Below are 22,432 nucleotides of genomic sequence, written 5' to 3'. Positions count from 1 at the left end.
ATTTTTGTTTGTACTTGTTTAATAAAAAATATAAGGGATTTGTGTAATTGACAAATGAGTCTTTCTATTTGGATAGAGCAAAAGGGACCATTTTGTTGGCAAACAAGAAGAAACCAAAAGAAATAAAATGGCCATTTTGTTTTTTTTTTTCTACATTTTGTCGAATATTTTAAAAATAAGATAACAAGTGGAAAAATATTTCTATTTTGGTCATAAGGAAGAAACAAAGACAAAAAAACATGTGACCTAAATTTGTCTTGAGTTATCTTTTATTTGTTTTAAATATCTAACCAATTTTAAAGGATAAAAGACTAAATATTTTAAAAATAAAAATTAGTGTATATTCTAGTTGTTCTAATAAACAGATTTATGACGGTGGTCTTTTATCATTGAGTCACCCCATATGAAGTAAATATAAAATTTTCTATTTATTGATCGTTAAAAAAATATATAAACAAATTCTTGTGATAAGTTTTTTAAAACCCACTTGCGCCCCTTCCAACTTATGCATGTTACGTACAACATACTATAACATGGGGTGTTCAACTTATGTATATCATTGCAAAGTTACATGTACTTAAATAATAAGACAAAGTGTCGTGGTGACACCCATCTCCATGTCACCATGTTGAGGGCGTCAAACACCGTTACACTTAAATGAAAGGGGTGCCACCCCCATACTCGCCATTCCACTAGCACCAGTTAAACAAACATATGCCCAACTAATACAAGCATTTGGTTAACCAACCCATCTCTATTACACAAGTTTGATGGGGTAGTTAGTTAATGTCTTTAGTGTCTACATGATAATGACGTGATGACACATAATCTAAGTATATGCAAATTAACGCCCCTCAACCTAAATTCGTTAATGTAAATGTGTCATGCTATGACGGCTTAGCCCTTACTACACTTAAACCTTTGTCTTCATGAATCTTTGGTTTTTTAAAATCGATCTCAGGGCTTTATATTTTAATTTTTTAGTGCTGAAAACCTTAATTTCTATTTAATTTGTTGGTGAACAAGAAGAACATGAACATTTATGAAACATTTACATATATGTGAGTCAGTGAGTGGCAGTTTTTATATAATTCACTAGTGAACTAAGATGAACGTGAACACCTATATAACATTTACATATAGGTAGACTTAGAAAAAATATTAAATCAATCTATAAAAATTGATGTAAAACAAAACAAACAAGTATGAAAACATAGTTACATATATGTAATAACATAATTACATATAACTAATAACAAATAACAAAATTATTGATTTTGTATTAATAAAAACCCTAAACCTTAACAAAAAAACAAAATCAGCAATTCTAAAAAAAATCACTTATTGTATTCTTCGTGTTGATGATTTCTTCGCTCATGGTAAATAACGTACTCAAGCTAATCTCGAGAACGTGTGAAGAGAGTAAACCATCAAATCAGTTAGAATGTTTAATATGAGAAGTTAGTAAATATACTTTTTATAATAAAATTCCACCTTTACTTTGTATTCGCAAATATACACAACCTCACATTTGTTAAGGGTGACACCATATCGCAAGACCAATAGACCATCTGTTTATCTACGAGTGTTGAATGTAACAATGCATTCGTGAAATAGGATGAAATCTTATCAAGAACAAAAAAGAGTTATAACCAAGGAAAGATGAGATAAGGTTAAAAAATATTTCGTCTTAAATCATAGATTCATTAAAAACACAAAATGCAAGCACTTTAATGATTGTGAGTTTAATAAATCATTTAATGATTAAATATATTGAGTATTTTTTATGCAACATTTATTGATATTTATTTAATGTTTTGAGAAATTTGACAACACAGCATTTAATGATTTATTTGATTTTGAGTTTTAACATTTCGTATTTGTTTCTATTTACATAAATTGATTTGTAACTATTTTAATTTTTATTTTTTTAACAATGAACCAGATACATAAATCATAAATATAAATTAAAAGACATTTGACCCACTAACATCTTGTTGTGTAATAAGCGTTCCCTCTTTTTTAATTAAGGATATAAATGTATTTTCTTAGTTTTTAATTAAGTTAAAACATTATCCGGTTCATTTACTACTTCACGCTAAGTATTTTTTATTTTATTAAAATTTTACATATACTATAAAACATACTTAGAATGATTTTATAATATAATGAAAGATATATATTTTGACTATGCTCTAGAAAAGAAGTTGTTCATTTTCTTAATATATTCATGTTTTATGTGTTTCTTGTAGTTTTTAAACATACTATATATGTGTGTAGTGTGTCTATATATGCACTAAGGTGTAACATGTAAGTTGTAAGGATAAACATGCCATAAATGATTGTGATATCATTTTTCCAAGAAAATTTAATTTCATCTGCCAACATAATATTCACACACATGTAAGATTTTAGAAATTCTAACTTATCCACTATCCACTATATATATGTCACATATGTTTTGAGATTTTTATATTTCTGAACTCTTTTTTAACTGACTCATTGAACTCCACACTCAAAGGAGAAGATGGTATGCTTGTCTAGCTGTCTTGCCATTGTTCTTGTTTTTTTTTATATAATGTGTATATTGTTTTGCCTTCTTTACTAATAAATTTCGCTCGAATGTTCGTGAAGGAAATAGAGCATGAAGTGAACGGGTGGGAAGGTTATGTAGATACCCGGTTTAAGCATGCACGAAAAGGTCACCATGGCGGTATGAGGGCCGCTTTATTCGTCTTGGGTATGGTCTTAATATTATTATTATTATTATTATTATTATTAATTTTAAATTTATTTTTTATATATTTGGGAAAATTTATTGAAAATTTTTTGTTGCATTTTATCATTTTATGTATGTAGTTGTTGAAGTGTTGGAGAATTTGGCTTTTTTAGCAAATGCTAGCAATTTGGTGTTATATTTGTCAAAATATATGAACCTTCCTTTATCAAGATCAGCAAATGATGTTACAAATTTTATGGGCACTGCTTTCTTGCTAGCACTCCTTGGTGGCTTTTTATCAGATGCTTACTTTACTAGCTACTATATTTACCTCATGAGTGCTGGCATTGAGCTTTTGGTAATTTTTCTTACTTTTTACTTTTTTACTTTTTATTAATGAATAATCAAAATCATTTAATTATGATATTAAAAGTATTTACATTGGGTTAAAAGTTAATTTGGGTTGTGTTTTATTTCAAGATCGTTAATTTAGCTAAAAAAGAAACGGTTCAAAAGGGTCGAAAAGAGACGAAAGGATATTTCATATGACCCCCTAAACTGTTTTATTTATTTATTCAAAAGGGTCGAAAATAGACTGAAGGATATTTCATACGACCCTAAACTGTTTTATTTATTTAACTATAATCAGATCATTTCATTTTTAATAAGTTTATAAAATGAAAAATAAGTTTTTGCGCGTCAACCAGACCAATCCAACCCAATTCCGACTCTCAAAAAGCTATACTTTGCTTATATATATTTTTTTAATGTATAATGAAAACAGGGTTTGATCATACTCACTTTCCAAGCTCGTGCGCCTTACCTCAAACCCGAACCATGTAACAAATCAAAAACAACCATTTGTGAAGAAATTCACGGTGGAAAAGCCGCAATGTTGTTCATAGGTTTGTACCTTGTGGCTTTTGGTATCGGGGGTATAAAAGGTTCGCTACCAGTAATAGGAGCCGAACAATTTGATGAAGATAGCCCGAAAGGAAGGAAACAAAGATCGACTTTCTTTAACTATTTTGTATTTTGTTTGGCGACGGGTGGTCTAATCGCGGTCACGTTCGTGTTATGGGTTGAAGATAATGTAGGTTGGCAATGGGGATTTGGGGTTTCCACCATTGCTATATTTTTGTCAATCATAATCTTTAGTTTGGGTTCATGTTTTTATAGATGCAAGATTCCACAAGGAAGTCCTCTTACAACAATGTTTAAGGTATGTGCTCCACTTATACACATGTTGGTAAATAAGTCAAAGCAAGTGTGTTATTAAACAAGTCTTGTCTTGTTTGAGGTTGGGGGGGCCCACATCCATTTTTAAATTATTTAGTTAGTTAAAATGTTATTTATGACTAGAGTGCCTAAACCGGTTTAAAACTCAAAACCAGTTTGGGTTGAGACTGGTTTGGTTTGGTTATAGAAGTCAAAACTAGTATATGATGGCCTGATGGGTTTCAGTTCGGGTTGAAACTGATTTCTTGATCAAGTTACGATCGTTTCGGTTCGGTAGTTGCCCGGTTTAGCCAGTTTCAGTTCGATTAACTGGTTTGGAACCGGTTTTAGTGGAGAAAATTACAAACCGGTTCGAACATATGGTTTTAATCAATTTCAAACCGGTTTCTACATGATCGATTTCAAACCGTTTGATTTCGGTTTGATTTTTGGATCGGTCTGGTTAACTGGTTTATTTGTCCACCTCTATTTATGACTATAAAAATAATATTATTATACTAGTAATTTAAATCTTTTAATAAAAAAAACTATTTGGTAGGTGCATGTATGCTTTGAAAATACAAGCCATCTTAATTTGTAAACATTTTTTTGTCTACTTTCAAAATGATATAAATAAATAATATGGTATTTATGAGCACGAAAACAATATTATTATAACAATATAATATTAATCTTTGAATCAACATAAAATTTAGAAGATTTTATGCTTTAAAAGTAAAACTTTGGATAATGTTTTAACCTTTAAATAATGAATCCAATTGTTACCATTAATAGGATAATGGATTTAAAAGTTGTAAACTTTATACTGAATAATAATTATGTTAGCATATGAAGCTAACTAATTTACAAAGGTAACATGAGAACATGTTACAAAATGTGTTCGGGTGAATACATAAGTTTTTGGTACGGGTAAAAACGGGCCATATTGACCCGCAAACACTTAATGGCTCTTTTTTTTAATTTTAAAAATATTAACTTATATATGTTACAAAAAACTTATATTATTAACATTTTATTAAACAGGTTCTACTAGCAGCAACTAAATGTTTCCAAGACTGAATCCAAACAAATGCATACCATCACCAACCCGACCCAAAGCCCGTACCCGCTTCTACCAACATATACCGAAGAGCAACAACAAACAAACGAAAACACACCCGAAACACCGAACCTATCCAAAACCCATGGGTTTCTAAACCGTGCAATAAAAAACAAACCCGCTTTCAAATCACTAAAATGCTCGGTTCAAGAAGTAGAAGATGTCAAAGTCATGTTACAAATACTACCTATATTTGCTAGCACCATCATACTCAACTGTTGTTTAGCCCAATTAACGACTTTTTCAGTCCAACAAGCGGCCACAATGAACACGAATATCGGGTCATTCGTACTCCCACCCGCGTCACTACCCGTTTTCCCCATTATCTTCATGATTATCTTGGCCCCAATGTACAATCATATCATAATCCCTTTGGCTAGAAAATTGACCAAATCTGAAACAGGTATGTTAACCGAGTTTATTATCTATTGTATTCATTATTGTTTAATGTTTAATTTATGTTTAGGGGTGTACTTGGGGTCGGTTTTGGGCTCAAACGGGACCAAAGCCGAAAACTTGGTTATTGAGCTTTTAAAAACTGTTTGGTTTTGGGTTTTTAGTTAGCAATTTGGGCTTGAATTTTTTTAGTCAAAAAATAATTGGCCCAAAATAAGTAGTTTGGGCCTAAATCGATTTTTTTTTGTTAATTAATTATTTATTAATTTATTATTATACACCTGGATTGCACTATTTATTAAATTCTTGTATAATACTTGGCATTCATAATAAAAACTGAAAATGTATAATTCAGTTCGGTTTCGGTTTTTCCAGTTTAAATTACAAGCAAAGTCGAAATCGAACTGAGAATTCGGTTTTTAAGAAGACATATAACCAAACCGTCGGTTTTTGCTTAATTTCAGTTATTTCAGCTTCGTTATAATTTTTCTATGTATAAAGAGATCTGATTTTCAATTATTCAACTCTTTCAAGGTATTTCTCATCTCCAACGGATCGGGCTCGGCCTATGCTTCTCGATTTTAGCCATGGCAACTGCGGCCCTAGTTGAGGTCAAACGCAAGAAAGTGGCACACAACTACGGGCCCGGCCCAGGCCCAGGCCCATTGCCCATTTCATTCCTATGGAAAGCATTTCAATATTTGTTTCTTGGATCCGCGGATCTTTTTGTGTTGGCGGGTTTAATGGAGTTTTCGTTTAGTGAAGCTCCGGTTAAAATGAGGTCGTTAGCAACCTCATTTTCGTTTGCTTCTTTGGCAATGGGCTATTACCTTAGCAGTGTGATTGTCTCGGTTGTTAACGGTGTCACGGGCCGTGGGGCCCACCACCCGTGGTTGTCCGGTGAGAGTTTGAATCATTATAAGCTAGAGAGGTTTTATTGGTTAATGTTTGGTTTGAGTTTGTTGAATTTTTGTAATTATTTGTTTTGGGTCAAACGTTATAAGTATAGGGTGATGATGGGCTGTAATTAAATTGTATCAAGTTATGGTTGTTGTAAAGAGTTTGTTCACCAAACTTTAATATTAATATTATTAATGTTTTAAAAACCTGTTTTTAACTTTAATTGATTAGGTTAAAAAACGGTACAGCCGTTTAAACCGGGATGCATACGGAGATTCAACCAGGTTAAAATATTTACCCTATGATATACATCACACATGAACCAAACATTACACGTAAACAATGATTGAGTTAAATAGAAAGTTGTATTAATTAGTCAATTATACAATATATAAAAAAACCAACCATGGATATGTATAGGATACGAAGTTGGTTGATTAACAACTTGTTTACTGTGCTTACTCATTTCAGTTTTATTTTATATAGGTTAAAAGTCATTTAAAAAATATGGGCCTAAAAAAAGTATCAAAATTCTCTTGGGCTTAAACCGGTTTTTTTAAAAAGACGACGATTCGATGTTTTAGCATACCGCCCAAAAATATATGGATCTAAATACCGGCTGCCTTACCGAAACCTGGTATAACCGACCGATTCGTACTGTTTTTTTAAAACATTGCTTATTATAGCTTTAATGTCTACTAAGTAATAATATCATTAAAGGGGATGTAGCTTAGACGGTAGAGTGCTCGCTTAGCATGCGAGAGGTACAAGGATCGATACCCCGCATCTTGATTTTTTTAAAAGTCATTATTTTCGTTACGAAAATTGTAAGTCCTACTAGTCAGTCGTAAGCTAGTTATTTATTACAATATATTTTACTAAACAAACATGATTTTAAAACGGTCGGATTCTACTTTAATTCTACATTACTAACCGTGCAGCGCTCGACCTAACAGGGAGAGACACCATTTTACATAGCTGGATACCGCTAAGCCAAATGCACTTTTTTCATTGAATAAACAAATGTGAATAACCGTATAGGGTCGAGATCCCGTATTAAAGTCGAGTTTTTAATAAGTTGATCTCGAGTAACTTAAAGTGCAACTCGACTCCTTCACTTCTACTAAAAACGATTAAAAAGTAATGTGTTCTCGGCTTCCTAGCATCGATTGTTGACCAAATTTGAGAACTAATCTGAAAGTCCATAACACTTATAATTAGCAATGTGCAGTGTGTGCTTGTATCGATACAGAAGTAGTCACGCATCTTCCAACTCGAGTTTTTTTTTTTTTTAATAATGCTCGTTAAATGAACATTTTGTCAAGACACTAGGTTCTGTTTACCTAAAGTTTAAATGATATATATTTAGTTTTCGGTATTTGTATACTTTAAAATTTTATACTACGCTGCTCGAGTTCAAGACGGTGTTGCAGACGAAGCGGTTGGTCAAATTTTTCATGATATCAAAACTTGTTAATGAAATTGTTGTTTGGATAATTTTATAAAAATTTGACTGCAGGACTTGATGAATTCCATAGCATAAAGTCAACCCCTCTAGCCGAAAATTTTACTTTATATAGTTGTATGAAATAAACTTAACTTGTAACAGAAACTGTAAAATGAGAATTCACAGCAGAACACATCAACGAACTGAAACGCTACAGGACCAACCTGCTGGACTTTATCTTGACCCATTTGACCAGTTTCGCTTTAATTTTTTTTATTTTGACACGTTTAAATTTAATTCACTGCCTGAATCTCTTAGTTCACTATGTTTTGACCCGTTTCATTTTAATACACCATATTTTGACCCGTTTGACTATATTTTGACCCATTTAACCAGTTTCACTTTAAGTTTCTATTTTGACACATTTAATTGCTCCCTCCGTCCCATAACAAGTGTCATGGTTTGAAAAACACAAATTTTAAGAAACTTTGAATTATTGCACTTTTTGCTTAACAAATGACTTTAATGCCCTTTACATATATAAGAAGACAAAATTTAAAAAGTTTCAATGATTGTATTTGTGTAAGGGTAAACTTGGAAATTAGTTAATAAATTTTAAAAGTGGACATTTGCATGGGACAAACCAAAATGGAAATGTAGACACTTTCAAAGGGACGGAGGGAGTATTATTCACTGCCTGAACCAGATAATTCACTATGTTTTGACCCGTTTCATTTTAATACACCGCATATTGACCCGTTTGAGTACGATGATGATGATGATGATGATGATGATGTTGACCCGTTTGACTGTATTTTGACCCATTTGACCAGTTTCACTTTAAGTTCCTGTTTTGACCAGTTTAACTTTAATTCACTGCCTAAACCGCTTAATTCACCATGTTTTGACCCGTTTCGTTTTAATACACCATATTTTGACCCGTTTATATATCAATTTATTATATTTTGATATGTTTCGGTTTAACTCACTATGTTTTAACCCGTTTCAATTTTATACACCATATTTTGGCCCGCTTCATTTTTAAACACCATATTTTGACCAGCTTCGTTTCGGTTAACTATACTTTGACCCATTTAACTTCAGTTAACTATCTTTTGACCCGTTTATATATCAGCTCACTATACTTTGACCCGTTTCGTCTGATTCGTAAAATTTTAATTCACTATCTGAACCGTTTAATATGAATTCACTGTGTTTTGACACGTTTCATTTTAGTTCACTATACTTTGCCCCGTTTATGTATCAGTTAACTCTATTTTGACTGGTTTTGTTTTAATACGTATATTAGTGTTTATTTCATGAAATATAAGCAGGCCTAGTTAAATTCTGTATTCGAAGTTTGGAGTCGAGTTCTTTGTTTAAATTAACTATGGTTTAGGCTTGCCTTGATACGAGTTTTAACAACTCGATCACGATAAACTTAAAGTGTTACAGATAAACTATATATAACATTCCACTTAAAGTTACATAACCAGGAACTTACACAACAGATCATACACAATGTATAAACATAGACTAATATATGTATATAAGTCGTGTTTCATATTGCTGTATAAATGTATATAAATTGTGCTTTGACCAGTTTAATTTTAGTTCACTGCCTAAACCGCTTAATTCACCATGTTTTGACCTGTTTCGTTTTAATTCACCATATTTTGACCTGTTTAGTTTCACTTCATTATATTTTGACCCGTTTACATATCAATTCGTTATATTTTGACCCGTAGAATTTTTTTACACTATTTGAATTGCTTAATACTTATCACTATGTTTTGACCCATCTCATTTTAATATACCATATTTTGACCCGTTTATATATCTATTCACTATATTTTGGCCCATTTCGTTTTAACTCACTATATTTTGACCCGTTTCACTTTTTGCTCCTATATTTTAATTTACCATACTTTGACCCGCTTTATATTAATAGTTAATACAACATATTTTGACCTGTTTAGTTTCAATTCATTATATTTTGACACGTTTATATATGAATTAACTATGTTTTTAAATATAAGTATTTATCAAAGGTTCTAAATTATATGAAACATTCCACTTAAAGTTACATGACCAGGAACAGGAAAATATAAACTTACATCACATAATATTTTTCTAAACGAACATGGAAACAAATCCAGATGCAAAGCATTCTAGGTACACATATTGTAACTGAAAACGAGAAGACACGAAGACTGAAACTGAAAACAAGAATGTAAAAAGTTGTCAACTTTTAGTTTTACCTGAAGATAACCCCTTTGAAGCTTTGCTTGTCATGTGGAAGATTCTGTCAACGATGAAACCGTACCCTGTGAAAATCAAGATGTGCAGAAGATACGTCATGCATAGAAAATCACAAATAATGCATTTATGAACAACGCGGTAATCACAAAGTACCCAAGCATGCCATGGTCACGGCCACACATGTAGAGAAGATGCCTTTTGTGTCACCACACTCTTTTGCAAACTTGAAAGTGAAAGGAGTAGTCTTTCTGGCAGATCTTTAAGCTCAGGGCATGATCCAATACATAGATGTTCAAGGCATTTGAGATTTTGCAGGCCCTCTGAAACTGATTTCAACTTCTTAAATCCGCGGATTTCTAAAGAACTAGAGACGGTGGAAGAAGAAAACCAGTTTTTGGAAATGAAACCGCATCTGAGTATTCACCCAGAAATTGGGATTCTTCAAATCTCCTATTGAAAGGGATTTTAAGTTGGGAGGCCAATTAACAGAATAATCCAGATTTGGGCAATAAACAATCTCCACTTCTTTCAATGACTGGCAAAATCGCATGAGGAAACGAGTTCAAATTCTTGCAACATATTAGCTTCAGGTATTCCAAGCAACAAAACGTAACCTTCTTCTGGAATGGATACTATGTTTTTATCACAACAATCTATTGTTAAACTTGTCAGATGATTTAGGTATCCTTTATCCAACAACCTCAAATTGAGCATACTCTCAATCTTAAGAGATTCAAGTGACACCAAGAAGTTGTCTTTAAGGCAACATGGATCCACAACATTCAATGGTAGGCAACATGGATCCACAACATCACAACAATCAACGAGAGGCCGTCCGTTGTTGAGAAGGTCACAGATGCAAGTGAAGGGCAATACCTTATTACCAACCGTAAATTTTGGTACCAACTGTTTGTTCGTTTTCAATTGAATCACCCAAGAAAAGTGTACAGAGAAAAAAATAAATATGCAAAGCTACACTATAATCATCCTAGAATTGTGCTCTCTGAACATGGAAGGAGATAAATATATAAAAATAAGAGATAAGACTAACTAATAGTCAATGTCCAGGAGGTAAAATAGGCGGCAATTTACACTCCCCCTCAAGTTGGAGCGTGTAGGTTCCGAACGCCCAACTTGCCAAGAAGAAAGATCAATTGTTGCGAACCCAAAGCCTTGGTGAATAAATCGGCGATCTGTAGTTTAGTGTCAATACTTTTTGGTTGTATTTCTTTTGACTCAACCCGTTCTCTAACAAAGAAACAATCCATCTCTACATGCTTTGTACGCTCATGATAGACCGGGTTGTTGGCAATGTGTCTAGTGGCTTGATTGTCACAAAAAAGTGGTGTCGGTTGACTTTGATGTAGGCCAAGTTCGCTTAGTAACCAACGCATCCATAACACTTCACTCACCGTGGTCGCCATGGCACGATATTCTGCCTCAGCCGAGGAACGAGAAACCACAGATTGTTTCTTGGATTTCCATGAAACGGGTGCACCCCCTAAGAGAAGCAAATAACCTGTTCTTGACCTTCTTGAATATGGACATCCAAGCCAATCCGAATCACTGTATGCCATGAGGTCCGATCCACCTTCTTTTGGTAACAAGATTCCTTGTCCTGGAGTGCCTTTTAAGTACCTTAGAATTCTTGTGACTGCTTCCATGTGACTTTGTCGCGGGTCGGATACGAATTGACTTAACACATTTACGGAGTAGACAATGTCTGGTCGGGTGGCTTGCAAATAAAGAAGCCTCCCTACGAGCCGTCTGTATTGGATAGCATCCACTCTTGGCTCTTCATCATCTTTTCCCGACTTCAAGTTTTGTTCCATAGGAAATGCACTCGGCCGAGAACCTAGGACCCCACAATCTTCTAGTATGTCAAGCGTGTATTTGCGTTGGCTTAGAACTAAGCCTTCTTTTGTCCGCGCCACTTCAATCCCTAGAAAGTATTTCAGATTTCCAAGGTCTTTGATGCTAAATCTCTTATCAAGGTAGTCTTTCGTCTCATTGATCTTTGGTGGATTGTTTCCCACAACAATAACATCGTCGACATATATAAGGGCTGCTACAAAGATGGCTCCTTCTTTGTAAATGAAAAGAGAATGGTCAGCCTTGGATTGCTTGAAGCAGAGCACTAAGAGGGCCGAAGTGAATTTTTGGTACCAGTTTCGAGAAGCTTGTTTAAGACCGTATAGTGATTTTCTCAATCTGCAAACTTTGTTTTCCTTTCCTTTATCGAAACCTTGTGGGATATTCATGTATACCTCTTCATTGAGATCTCCGTGTAGAAATGCGTTGTTCACGTCTAGCTGATGGATAAGCCAATCTTTCTTGACTGCCACAACTAGGAGGGCACGAACTGTAACAAGTTTGGCGAGGGAGCAAAGGTGTCATGAAAGTCTACTCCTTCCAATTGCGTGAATCCTTTAGCTACGAGCCTCGCCTTGTACCTTTCCACTTCTCCATTGGGTTTAAATTTCACTTTATAAACCCATTTAGAGTCTATGGCCCGCTTTCCCTCTGGTAAGGTTTCGAGAGTCCATGTTCCATTTTCTTCTAGCGCTCGTATTTCTTTCTACATGGCCTTTCTCCAATTTTCATCCTGTACAGCTTGTTTGAAAAACTTTGGCTCATCAATCTAGCCGATGGCCGCCAAGAATGCTTTATGAGAGTTAGAAAATTGTTTATAAGAAATAAAATTTGCTATGCTATATACCGTTGAAGGTTCTTGACCGGCAGTAGGTAATGCATTATCGATGGATGGTGGGAGATCAACAACGAAATCGTCTAGTCGTTTTGGGCGGGTTTGATTTCTTTGTTGTCTTATTGGTTCAGGCTCCTCATGGATTATCTCTTCCATCATTTCGGCTTGAAGATTTTGTTGGGCATTAGGTCCACTATTAATAGTAGACTCATGTGCTCTGTCTTTATTTTCATTTTCAGTTTGGTGGCTTTGTTGTGTGGGAAGTTCATTGGTAATAGGAGGCCCATTTTCATTTTGATCAGGCTCATGTTCTTTTTCATGTTGGGATGTGTTACTTTAGTACAATGTTTCTGTCCCACCTTCATGTGATTCGCCCACGTTTGGACTTCCAGTTTGGCTTGTTATCTCACTGGTTCCATCAGTAGGTGTATAATACCAAGGGGGAAAACTAAATAGTTTGTTATTTTCTTCTTTGTCAATAGGCTTAGAGTTACCATAGGAAAATATAGTTTCAGCAAAGATTACATTCCTTGACACCACTATTTTATCATGAACCGTGTCATATAGTTTGTACCCTTTCGTTCCCGGTGGGTAACCCAAGAATACTCCCAGTTTCCCCCTTAATTCGAATTTATCTCTCTTGGTGTCGGTATTTAGGAAGTAGGTGAGACATCCAAAAAACCTTCATGTGCTCATAATCGGGTTTTCGTTCGTATAGGATCTCGAACGGGGTCTTGTTGTCAGTGGTCTTCGAAGGAAGGCGATTGATTATATAGGTCGCGGTCATGACACACTCGCCCCAAAATCTTTTTGGCAGATTTGCCTCAAATCTAAGGGCTCGTGCGGTCTCGAGTAGGTGCCTGTGCTTGCGCTCCACAACACCATTTTGTTGTGGCGTGTGGGGGCAAGTCGTTTCAACAATCATTCCTTGTTCGGCTTAAAAATCATTCATTCGATTTGAAATAAATTCTTCCCCGTTATCACAACGAATTTTCTTAATTAACTTTCCAAATTGGATCTTAACCATTTTGTGAAATCTTATTATCCGGTCACCTGCTTCAAACTTATGTTTCAAAAGGAAAACCCAAATGGATCGACTATAGTCGTCCACGATTGTTAAAAAATAGCTAGCCCCCGTAAGCGACGGATGTCTATACCTCCCCCATATGTCACAATGAATTAATTCAAAGCATTCCTTGCTTTTAATAGAGTTAATTTGGAAGGGTGATCGGGTATGCTTAGCCTTAGCACACGAGTCACAATCCACGGTTTTAAAAGAAATGTTCTTAACAAAATCAAAGTGAGAGAGTTTGTTACTAGATGTATGGCCTAGTCTTTTGTGCCATATGTCGGTGGTGGACATCATTGCCTTCCTTTTATTATCTACCATCTCGATCTGATATAACCCGTGCTTGCATTTACCCACTCCAATCACTTCCTTGGAACGCAAGTCTTGCATGTAACAAAACTCGGGGGAAAATGTTATGGAGCATTGTTGCTCTCTTGACAGACGGCTTACCGATAATAGATTGCATCTAAATTTCGGTACATGCAAGACTCCTTTAATAGTAGTTCCATTTGGCAAATGACAGTTTCCTCTACCCTCGACGGGTACGGAATCACCATTCGGTATCATAACAGGAGACTCATGAATGGATATTCTTTTACCTTCTAGCCATTTGGCTTTGCGTGTTATATGCTTGGTACAACCCGAATCAATTATCCAATCATCACTTTGATTAATCTTTCCTGCCATGTTGGCTTCTTGTGAAAGCTCATCCGTGTTATGCCCATCAAAACCGCAGAGATCACAACTTCCTCTCCGTTCAGTTTGGTTGTCTTCGGAAGCATGAATATAGAATGGCGAATTGGTGCCGACATAGGTTTCTTCCTTTTTCTTTCCATCGGCCATGATTACAGATCAGAGTACAGCGATATGTATATTTTTTCTTTGGGTTTGTTTATTGAGCGGTTTAGGATCTTCGCTCTGATACCATGTAAATTTTGGTACCAACTGTTTGTTCGTTTTCAATTGAATCACCCAAGAAAAGTGTACAGAGAAAAAATAAATATGCAAAGCTACACAATAATCATCCTAGAATTGTGCTCTCTAAACATGAAAAGAGATAAATATATAAAAATAAGAGATAAGACTAAATAATAGTCAATGTCCAGGAGGTAAAATAGGCGGCAATTTACAGTCTCAACGTTACTTGGACAATTGTAACTCTCTAGGGTCTTACAATTTGATATTCTCACATGTACAAGAGATTCCATGCTCGTTGCCTTTTCAATCCCGAGTGATACCAAATTGGGACACAAATATACATCCAGCGCCCATAAACTCCTAAGAAACTCTTCTGATTCCCACAAGTGTGTAAGTTCATCACAAGATGCAATAGAGAGAGAGTCAATTTCCCGAAGAGGCCATAATGTTTCTCCATATAGCTGAGCAAGTCCTTTAATTCTATCTATATGCAAGAAATCAATTGATGAAGACACACTGACCATGCTTCTTAACACTACTAAAGAGCATTCTGATATATGTATATCCTGAAGTGATGGTATTGGCTTGATTCTCACCACATCTAACTTCGGGCAATTTACTAGTTCTATTTTACCAAGACAAGGAAATGCTTTAGCTTTGTCGTCACTATCACATAACCATTCCTTCCAATCGAGCATACGCTAGAAACTCAACTTTTTAAGCGATGGAAACGCAACACCATTGTAAGACAAAGACGGTGCAAGGAACTCTGAATCCAACCTCTCTAACCCATGCATGCCTTCAACAAGCAAATCTTCAAGTAAGGGCAGATATCCAAGTGTTGGAAAGCGTGTACAACGTTCACAACCACTCAATGTAACATGCGTTAAACAAACAAACGAGGAATCCCAACCCAACCAGGAAACTTTATTCCCCCATAGTAGTCGATCGTCAAGCTTGTCAACTTCTGAAAAGTTCTTAACCCTTCAAGTACTTCATACTCGGTTGCTTTATTTCTTGAACCATCAAACACTTCACTCCATTGCAGATGCAAATCACGCACTCCTTTCTTTTCTACTAATTTCCCCTCTTTTGCCTGTAACGCATTTTTCACTTTGTGCAGGTTATTAATGGAAAAATGACCTTGAAGATGCATTAGGTCCTTAAGAAGAGAAATGTTGTACTCATCATTTTCTCCAATAACAACTTTGGTTAGTGTGTGTAGACCCTTTAACTCACTAATTCCTAATGGCATCTTTTTCAATAATGGAGTGCGAGTGAGGTCGAGATGTCGTAGGTTTATTAACTTTGAAATGCTATCTGGCAAGCTAGATAGGTAATAACACTCATACAACAACAAGCTTTGTAGATTCTGAAGGTCACAGACTTGTTCGGGTAAACACGCGATCGGAGTGTTGGAGATATTTAGGTACCTCGGATGCTTAAACCTACCAATGGACTCGGGTACCTCTGTAATGTTATAACCAGCTAGGCTTAGCACCCTTAGGAATTTTAGTTGGGGGAACAGTTCTAAAATAGCCTTTTTTGGTACATTTAGGTTTTTAAATTCAGGTAACCCTGTAGCTTCCATGGGTAGGAAGGTTCTCAAGTGTCTAGTATTAAGTAGCTCCTTGAACTTATGTATGGTTCATATTGTTTTTGAATAAAAGAAACATGATGTGCTTTCTCAAAAGCTCCATTCCTTTGGTAGCTGTCTATCTTGCCATCCACCTTTAAAAAGAACTCACCCGCAACACTTGTTGCCAAGTCATGGACCAGGTCATGCATCGTTTATCGTGAGATGTCGTCGGTGGAACGCTGAAAGAATGACCTCGACACTAGTTCTGCAAAATACTCGCCACCTAAAACCTCCATTGGTTTGTCTTCATCCAGGTTACACAAATATCCTTCCTCCATCCACAACAAGACTAATTCGTCCTTTTCAAACATGTAGTCCTTTGGGAATAAGCAGCAATACTTGAAGACTCGCTTCAAATCCGCTGGGAGGTCGTAGTAACTCAGCTTTAGAGCAGGAATAACCTCATTGTTATCATCAAATTTCCATATTTCGCTATTCAAGAGTTCCTCCCAGTCTTCATGATTGGATTTTGTTCTAAATACCCTCCCAAGCGCTCTCAAAGCCAAAGGCAACCGATCGCATTTCTTGATGATATCCTTACCTTGCAATTGAAGGGCTTGGTTCCAATCGAAGTTTTGTTGCCATGACGCGTGTTCAACAAATAAAGATAGAGCGTCTTCATCTGACAAAAGCTCGAGAGGGTAAGCGTGAATGGAGTTCATTGCTGAAGCAACCTTGGCATTCTGTGTTGTCACCAGAAATCTACTTGCAGAAGATCCTACGGAAAAAGGGCGTTTGAGGGTTCTCCACTTTTTGTCGTCTTCATTCCAGATATCGTCTAGAACAACCAGAAACTTCTTATTTGAAAGTTTTCTTTCAAGGGCCAATTGAAGAAGATTTAGAGTACTAATATCTCCATCTTCTGGCTCTTTTCCACCCACGGCTAGATAAACGGCTTTACTGATTCCATATACATCAAAATCATCCGAAACATAAATCCATGCCATGATCTCAAAATGACTCTGCACTTGTTCATTGTTGTACAGAAGTTGGGCAAGAGTAGTTTTGCCAATCCCGCCCATACCAACAATGGACACGACCTTGAACGTTTGAGTCTGACTGCTTGAAGATTCACTGCCCAACAACTCCACCAACAACGCCTCTTTATCGCCTTCCCGGCCTACAATTTTCTCATCAGTCTTTGAAGTTTCCTCAAACCTTCTAGTAACATTACGTGGCCTTTCGACCAACCCCAGAAGCTGCGTACGCTTATACAGGTCATCCAATTTCTGTGTAACCTTTTTTAGCTTAGAACCCATCTTGAGAGCATACTTAGTGGAATGAACTTTGGACGGAACGTACTTCAATACCCTGCTGCTGCTGGTGCCTGCATAAGACAGCTCGCGTCGCTTAGCTTCGATAGCCAAAACGTCGACCATGTCTTCCAATTCATAAGTTAAATGTTGGAGTTGGTTCTGTTGGGTTCCAGTGGTAATCAGTCAACGGTTTAACAATTAAACCCGGTTTTAATTATAAAGATTTCATAATTATTAATCACATTAATAACAGAATACGCAGCGGAATACAAAACGAGTAATCACCAATATTAGGAACCGTACAGGATACGGTTACATACCATACGAGTACGATACGAAACAACCAAAGAAACATAAATCTAAACCGACAATATTTAAGTTTACCTCGGTTAATGAATAACCGGTTGAGACACCGAGAGTTAACGAGCGACGCTAGGTGACGAAACAAGATAACCCGGTTGTGGTGGTGGTGTTCAAAAACAGCAGCGGCTGAGCGGGATGATGATGACTGTCGGCTTTGGTTCCTTTGGTGGCTGAGTTCATATGCCGTATAATAATAATAATAATCATATCGGCAGTCACGAGATGATATATATATATATATATATATATACACACTGAAGGGAGGCTCCAATTAACTTGGAGTGTGCTCCACGTTTATTCTATTTTAGGATTAATATATTATTTAGGTTAATATATAATTATATTACTAATACTAAACATCAATCGGGCCCAAAGTCCAACTCGTTTCAACTCTTGTTTAAAGCCTGAACCAGTTTATTTATCTAATAAATAAACTTAAAGATATTATTTATATTTAGTATAAATAATAATCAGTATAGTCATTCGTCGATACCGGTTAACTAATTAAGCGGATTTTATGCTCGTTACCCAAGGTGTAACTCTCACGGGTCACAACCCGGTTGGCCATGTTACTTACCCGAACCGGTCCATAATTCCAACAGTCTCCCACTTGGACGGATTCGGTTAAGTTTTTCTCAACGCTGACAGCCAGCGGTGCTCTAGCTACACATAGCTGCCCCCAACAGGTTATGGCATTTTAAATTCATTAACCAAAAAAATCTTGGAATACACTATTGCAAGATAATGAACTTATAGTAATCGTTGTCATCTATCATTTCCATATAAGACACCAATTGAACAATGAGACACGGATCAGATCAATCTCATATGGCGTTCAATCATTATCGTTTTTGTTCTCGAGTCAAAGTGGTCCAATCAAACACACAGTAAGTTTGGGTGAGGCCTCACACTTTACCAGTTTGAATCAACGGAGGCGCCAAGATGTCTAACTGTTACATATCATGTAAGAGTACAGAATCCCATCTTGATTACATACAACTCCCACTGAACTTCAGAATATTCCCAACCAATGCCTTTATGACTGGCAGTTACGCGACAACGTTTGACACTGATCAAAGAATACCTTTAGTAAACGAAAGTTCTAATATGTATCTCAGGTCTAAGGATACTAAATAAGCATACCAATATCAAATGCATCTTATGACTAAGATCCATGAAGATGATTTGATGCGAGTTACATCCAACGTAATTCATAATGAGGTTTGTGAGTTTGGAAGTCAACCCTTTGAGTCCAAAGTCAGAATAGTCTTAATTCAGAATCGCTCCCACGAGTCTGACCGACTACGGATAATTTAGAATACAATATTCATGGATTAAACATATTAAAATGAACACAGTTATAATATTCAACGTTTGCATTTAACTATTAAATCAAAAGTGAACTCAAAAGTATAGCAGTTTAAATGTCCATACATCCAAATACTAAATCAAAACAAATTACTAGCTAATCTAAGACCGATAGCATCCCTGTGTTGGTCATGCTTGTCCTGAGTCATCGGCTTAGTGAACGGGTCTGCTAGGTTTTAATCTGTGTCTACTTTGCTTATTGTGATGTCACCTCATTCCAGTATCTCCCGTATGAGGTGGAACTTCCTTAGAATGTGCTTGGCTCTGTGATGAGATCTGGGCTCTTTGGCCTGAGCAATAGCACCTGTGTTATCACAGAACACCTCGATTGGTTTGCGAATACTCGGAACCACATCGAGATCGGTGATGAACTTCTTCATCCAAGCAGCCTCTTTAGCAGCATCCGACGCAGCTATATATTCGGATTCGGTGGTAGAATCCGCCACTACACTCTACTTGGAGCTCTCCCAATAAATAGCTCCTCCATTTAGAGTGAAAACGAAACCTGACTGTGAGCGAGAATCATCTCGGTCAGTCTGGAAGCTAGCATCAGTGTAACACCTTACAGTGAGCTCCTCTTCCAATCCCCCAAACACCAAGAACATATCTTTGGTCCTATTCAAGTACCTCAGAATATTCTTTACAGCAGTCCAATGGGCCATGCCAGGACTCTGTTGAAAACGACTGGTCATGCTCAAGGCATACGAGACGTCTGGTCTAGTACATAGTATAGCATACATGATAGAACCAACCGCTGAAGCATATGGAATTGCTTGCATATGCTTAGATTCAATGTCCGTTACCGGAGATTGCGATTTGCTCAACACGATTCCTTTAGTCATTGGAACAGCTCCTTTCTTGGAGTTTTCCATTGAGAAGCGTGCCATTACTTTGTCTATGTAAGTACTTTGACTTAGCCCTAGAATCCGCTTAGATCTATCTCTATAGATCTTTATTCCCAGAATATATGCGGCTTCTCCAAGATCTTTCATTTCAAAACAAGATTCCAACCAGTGCTTAACTTCCTTAAGCATAGGAATGTTGTTTCCAATGATCAGTATATCATCCACATACAAGATGAGGAATGATATAGTGCTCCCACTAGCCTTTCTGTAAACACAAGGCTCATCTTCATTTTTGACAAAACCAAACTCTTTGATTTTCTCATCAAAGTGAAGATTCCAGCTTCGAGATGCTTGCTTAAGTCCATAAATGGACTTATTCAATTTGCAAACCTTATTAGGATATTTTAGATCGATAAAACCTTCAGGCTGAACCATATAGACATCTTCAGAAAGATGTCCATTAAGGAAAGCAGTTTTTACATCCATTTGCCATATCTCATAGTCATAATATGCAGCAATGGCAAGTAATATCCTTATTGACTTAGTCATAGCAACGGGCGAGAAGGTTTCATAATAGTCAACACCTAAAGTTTGAGTAAAACCTTTCGCGACTAGCCGTGCCTTATAGGTTTGTACATTTCCATGCATGTCGGTTTTTCTCTTGAAAATCCATTTGCTCCCTACTGCCCGACAATCGGGGGTAGCTCAATCAAGTTCCAAACTTGGTTATCCTGCATGGATTGCATCTCGGCGTTCATGGCATCTTGCCATTTCTCGGATTCCGGATCCAAGATAGCAGATTTGTAGTCAGTAGGCTCTTCGCCAGACTCGGCTACTAATAAGACTTCGGGACCAACTAGATGCCATAAGTATCTAGAATTTGGTACGGGAGTCCTACTACTTCTTCGAACGCTCATGTTCACGTCTGATGTATCAGCAACAACTTGTTGATCAGACGCTCCAACTTCCTCAGCGGTTGTTTGTGGTTCTTGAATTTCTTCAAGATCGACAATGTTATCTCCAGTTCCTCGATTGAGAAATTTATTCTCAAGGAAGTGGCCTTTCCTCTTGATAGAAATCGTATTTGTATCAGGATGAAAGAAGTAATAACCACTTTGGTTATAGTATCCGACGAAAACAACTTTTACGCCACGGGGATCAAATTTGTCATCAGACTCACTTGAGATGTAAGCATCACATCCCCATACTCTAAGGTAAGACAATTTGGGCTTCTTTCCCTTATGCCATATCTCATATGGGGCTTTGTCTATTTTCTTAGTTGGAGCTAGATTGACAATGCGGGCAGCGGTCATAAGGGCGTAACCCCAAAAGGAGTGAGGCAAGTTAGTTCTACATGTCATCGATCGAACCATGTTTAGCATAGTTCAATTTCTCCTCTCGCTCACGCCATTATGTTGGGGTGTGCCAGGTGGAGTGAGTTGTGATACAATTCCATGCTCTTTTAGATGAGTGATGAACTCTGAGCTGAGATACTCTCCACCTAGATCTGATCGAAGCATTTTAATGGTTTTACCAAGTTGTTTTTCCACTTCGTTTTGAAACTCTTTGAACCTTTCAAAAGTTTCGTGCTTGTGTTTCATAATCTATACATAAGCGTATCGACTATAATCGTCGATAAAGGAAACGAAGTATCTTTCATGGTTTCTATTCATGATTCTGAAAGGTCCACATACATCAGAATGTATGAGTCCTAAATATCACTTGCTCGTTCACTTTTGGCGAGTTTGCCAGCTAAGCAAGATTCGCAATCATCAAACGAGTCTGATCCTGTGGATTCAATAATCCTTTCAGATTGGAGTCTTTTAACTTTTGCCTTGCTTATGTGGCCAAGTCGGCAATGCCATAGAAAAGTATCATTGATGCTAGTCTTGATACGTTTTGAAAGATGATATACGTTATTATATGGTTGAACATCAATCTCATAAATACCATTTCGAGGTTTAGCCTCAAAATAAAAGATATCATTTAAGTAAGCAGAAATGGCCATGCCATTAAAAATGTACTTAAAACCTTGTTCAAGCAACAATGAAAATGAAATGATGTTTCTGGTCAAACCAGGAGCATACAAACAATTATTCTAAGGAAAAATTAGGCAGATGGACAAGTAAAATGAAAAACTCCAGTTGCCAGAACTGGTACTCTCTTCCCATCTCCAACGATGAGTTCCATGCTGCCTTTATTCAG

General features: G+C 36.3%; 2 protein-coding genes and 1 pseudogene across 3 annotated transcripts; 1 reads left to right on the top strand and 2 right to left on the bottom strand.

Moving 5' to 3' along the window:
- The first annotated feature begins 2,622 nt into the window (after positions 1-2,622).
- Positions 2,623-6,541, top strand: LOC143584272 (protein NRT1/ PTR FAMILY 4.6-like; annotated as a pseudogene). Its single transcript, XR_013144337.1, has 5 exons — positions 2,623-2,740; positions 2,860-3,077; positions 3,504-4,007; positions 4,992-5,460; positions 5,988-6,541. The product of XR_013144337.1 is annotated as a protein NRT1/ PTR FAMILY 4.6-like (transcript).
- Positions 6,542-15,642: 9,101 nt separating this feature from the next.
- LOC143584280 (putative disease resistance protein RGA3) lies at positions 15,643-16,347 on the bottom strand. The gene has a single exon (XM_077066366.1). The coding sequence runs from the start codon at positions 16,345-16,347 to the stop codon at positions 15,643-15,645; it is 705 nt and encodes a 234-aa protein (XP_076922481.1).
- Positions 16,348-16,547: 200 nt separating this feature from the next.
- On the bottom strand, positions 16,548-17,774 carry LOC143584279 (putative disease resistance RPP13-like protein 1). The gene has a single exon (XM_077066365.1). It carries the CDS (start codon positions 17,772-17,774, stop codon positions 16,548-16,550), a length of 1,227 nt encoding a protein of 408 aa, XP_076922480.1.
- Positions 17,775-22,432: the final 4,658 nt, after the last annotated feature.

The sequence above is a fragment of the Bidens hawaiensis genome, unplaced genomic scaffold, assembly GCF_021521415.1.
Source record: "Bidens hawaiensis isolate Kalapana, Puna unplaced genomic scaffold, B.hawaiensis_p1.1 tig00032901_1, whole genome shotgun sequence".
Classification (NCBI taxonomy): domain Eukaryota; kingdom Viridiplantae; phylum Streptophyta; class Magnoliopsida; order Asterales; family Asteraceae; genus Bidens; species Bidens hawaiensis.
Note: the sequence above shows the minus strand (reverse complement) of the source record. Positions and strands in the feature narration are given on the sequence as shown.

Coding starts and splice junctions, on each gene's coding strand:
- LOC143584280 (XM_077066366.1), bottom strand. CDS start 16,347: ATGGAAGCTACAGGGTTACCTGAATTTAAAAACCTAAATGTACCAAAA.
- LOC143584279 (XM_077066365.1), bottom strand. CDS start 17,774: ATGGTCGACGTTTTGGCTATCGAAGCTAAGCGACGCGAGCTGTCTTAT.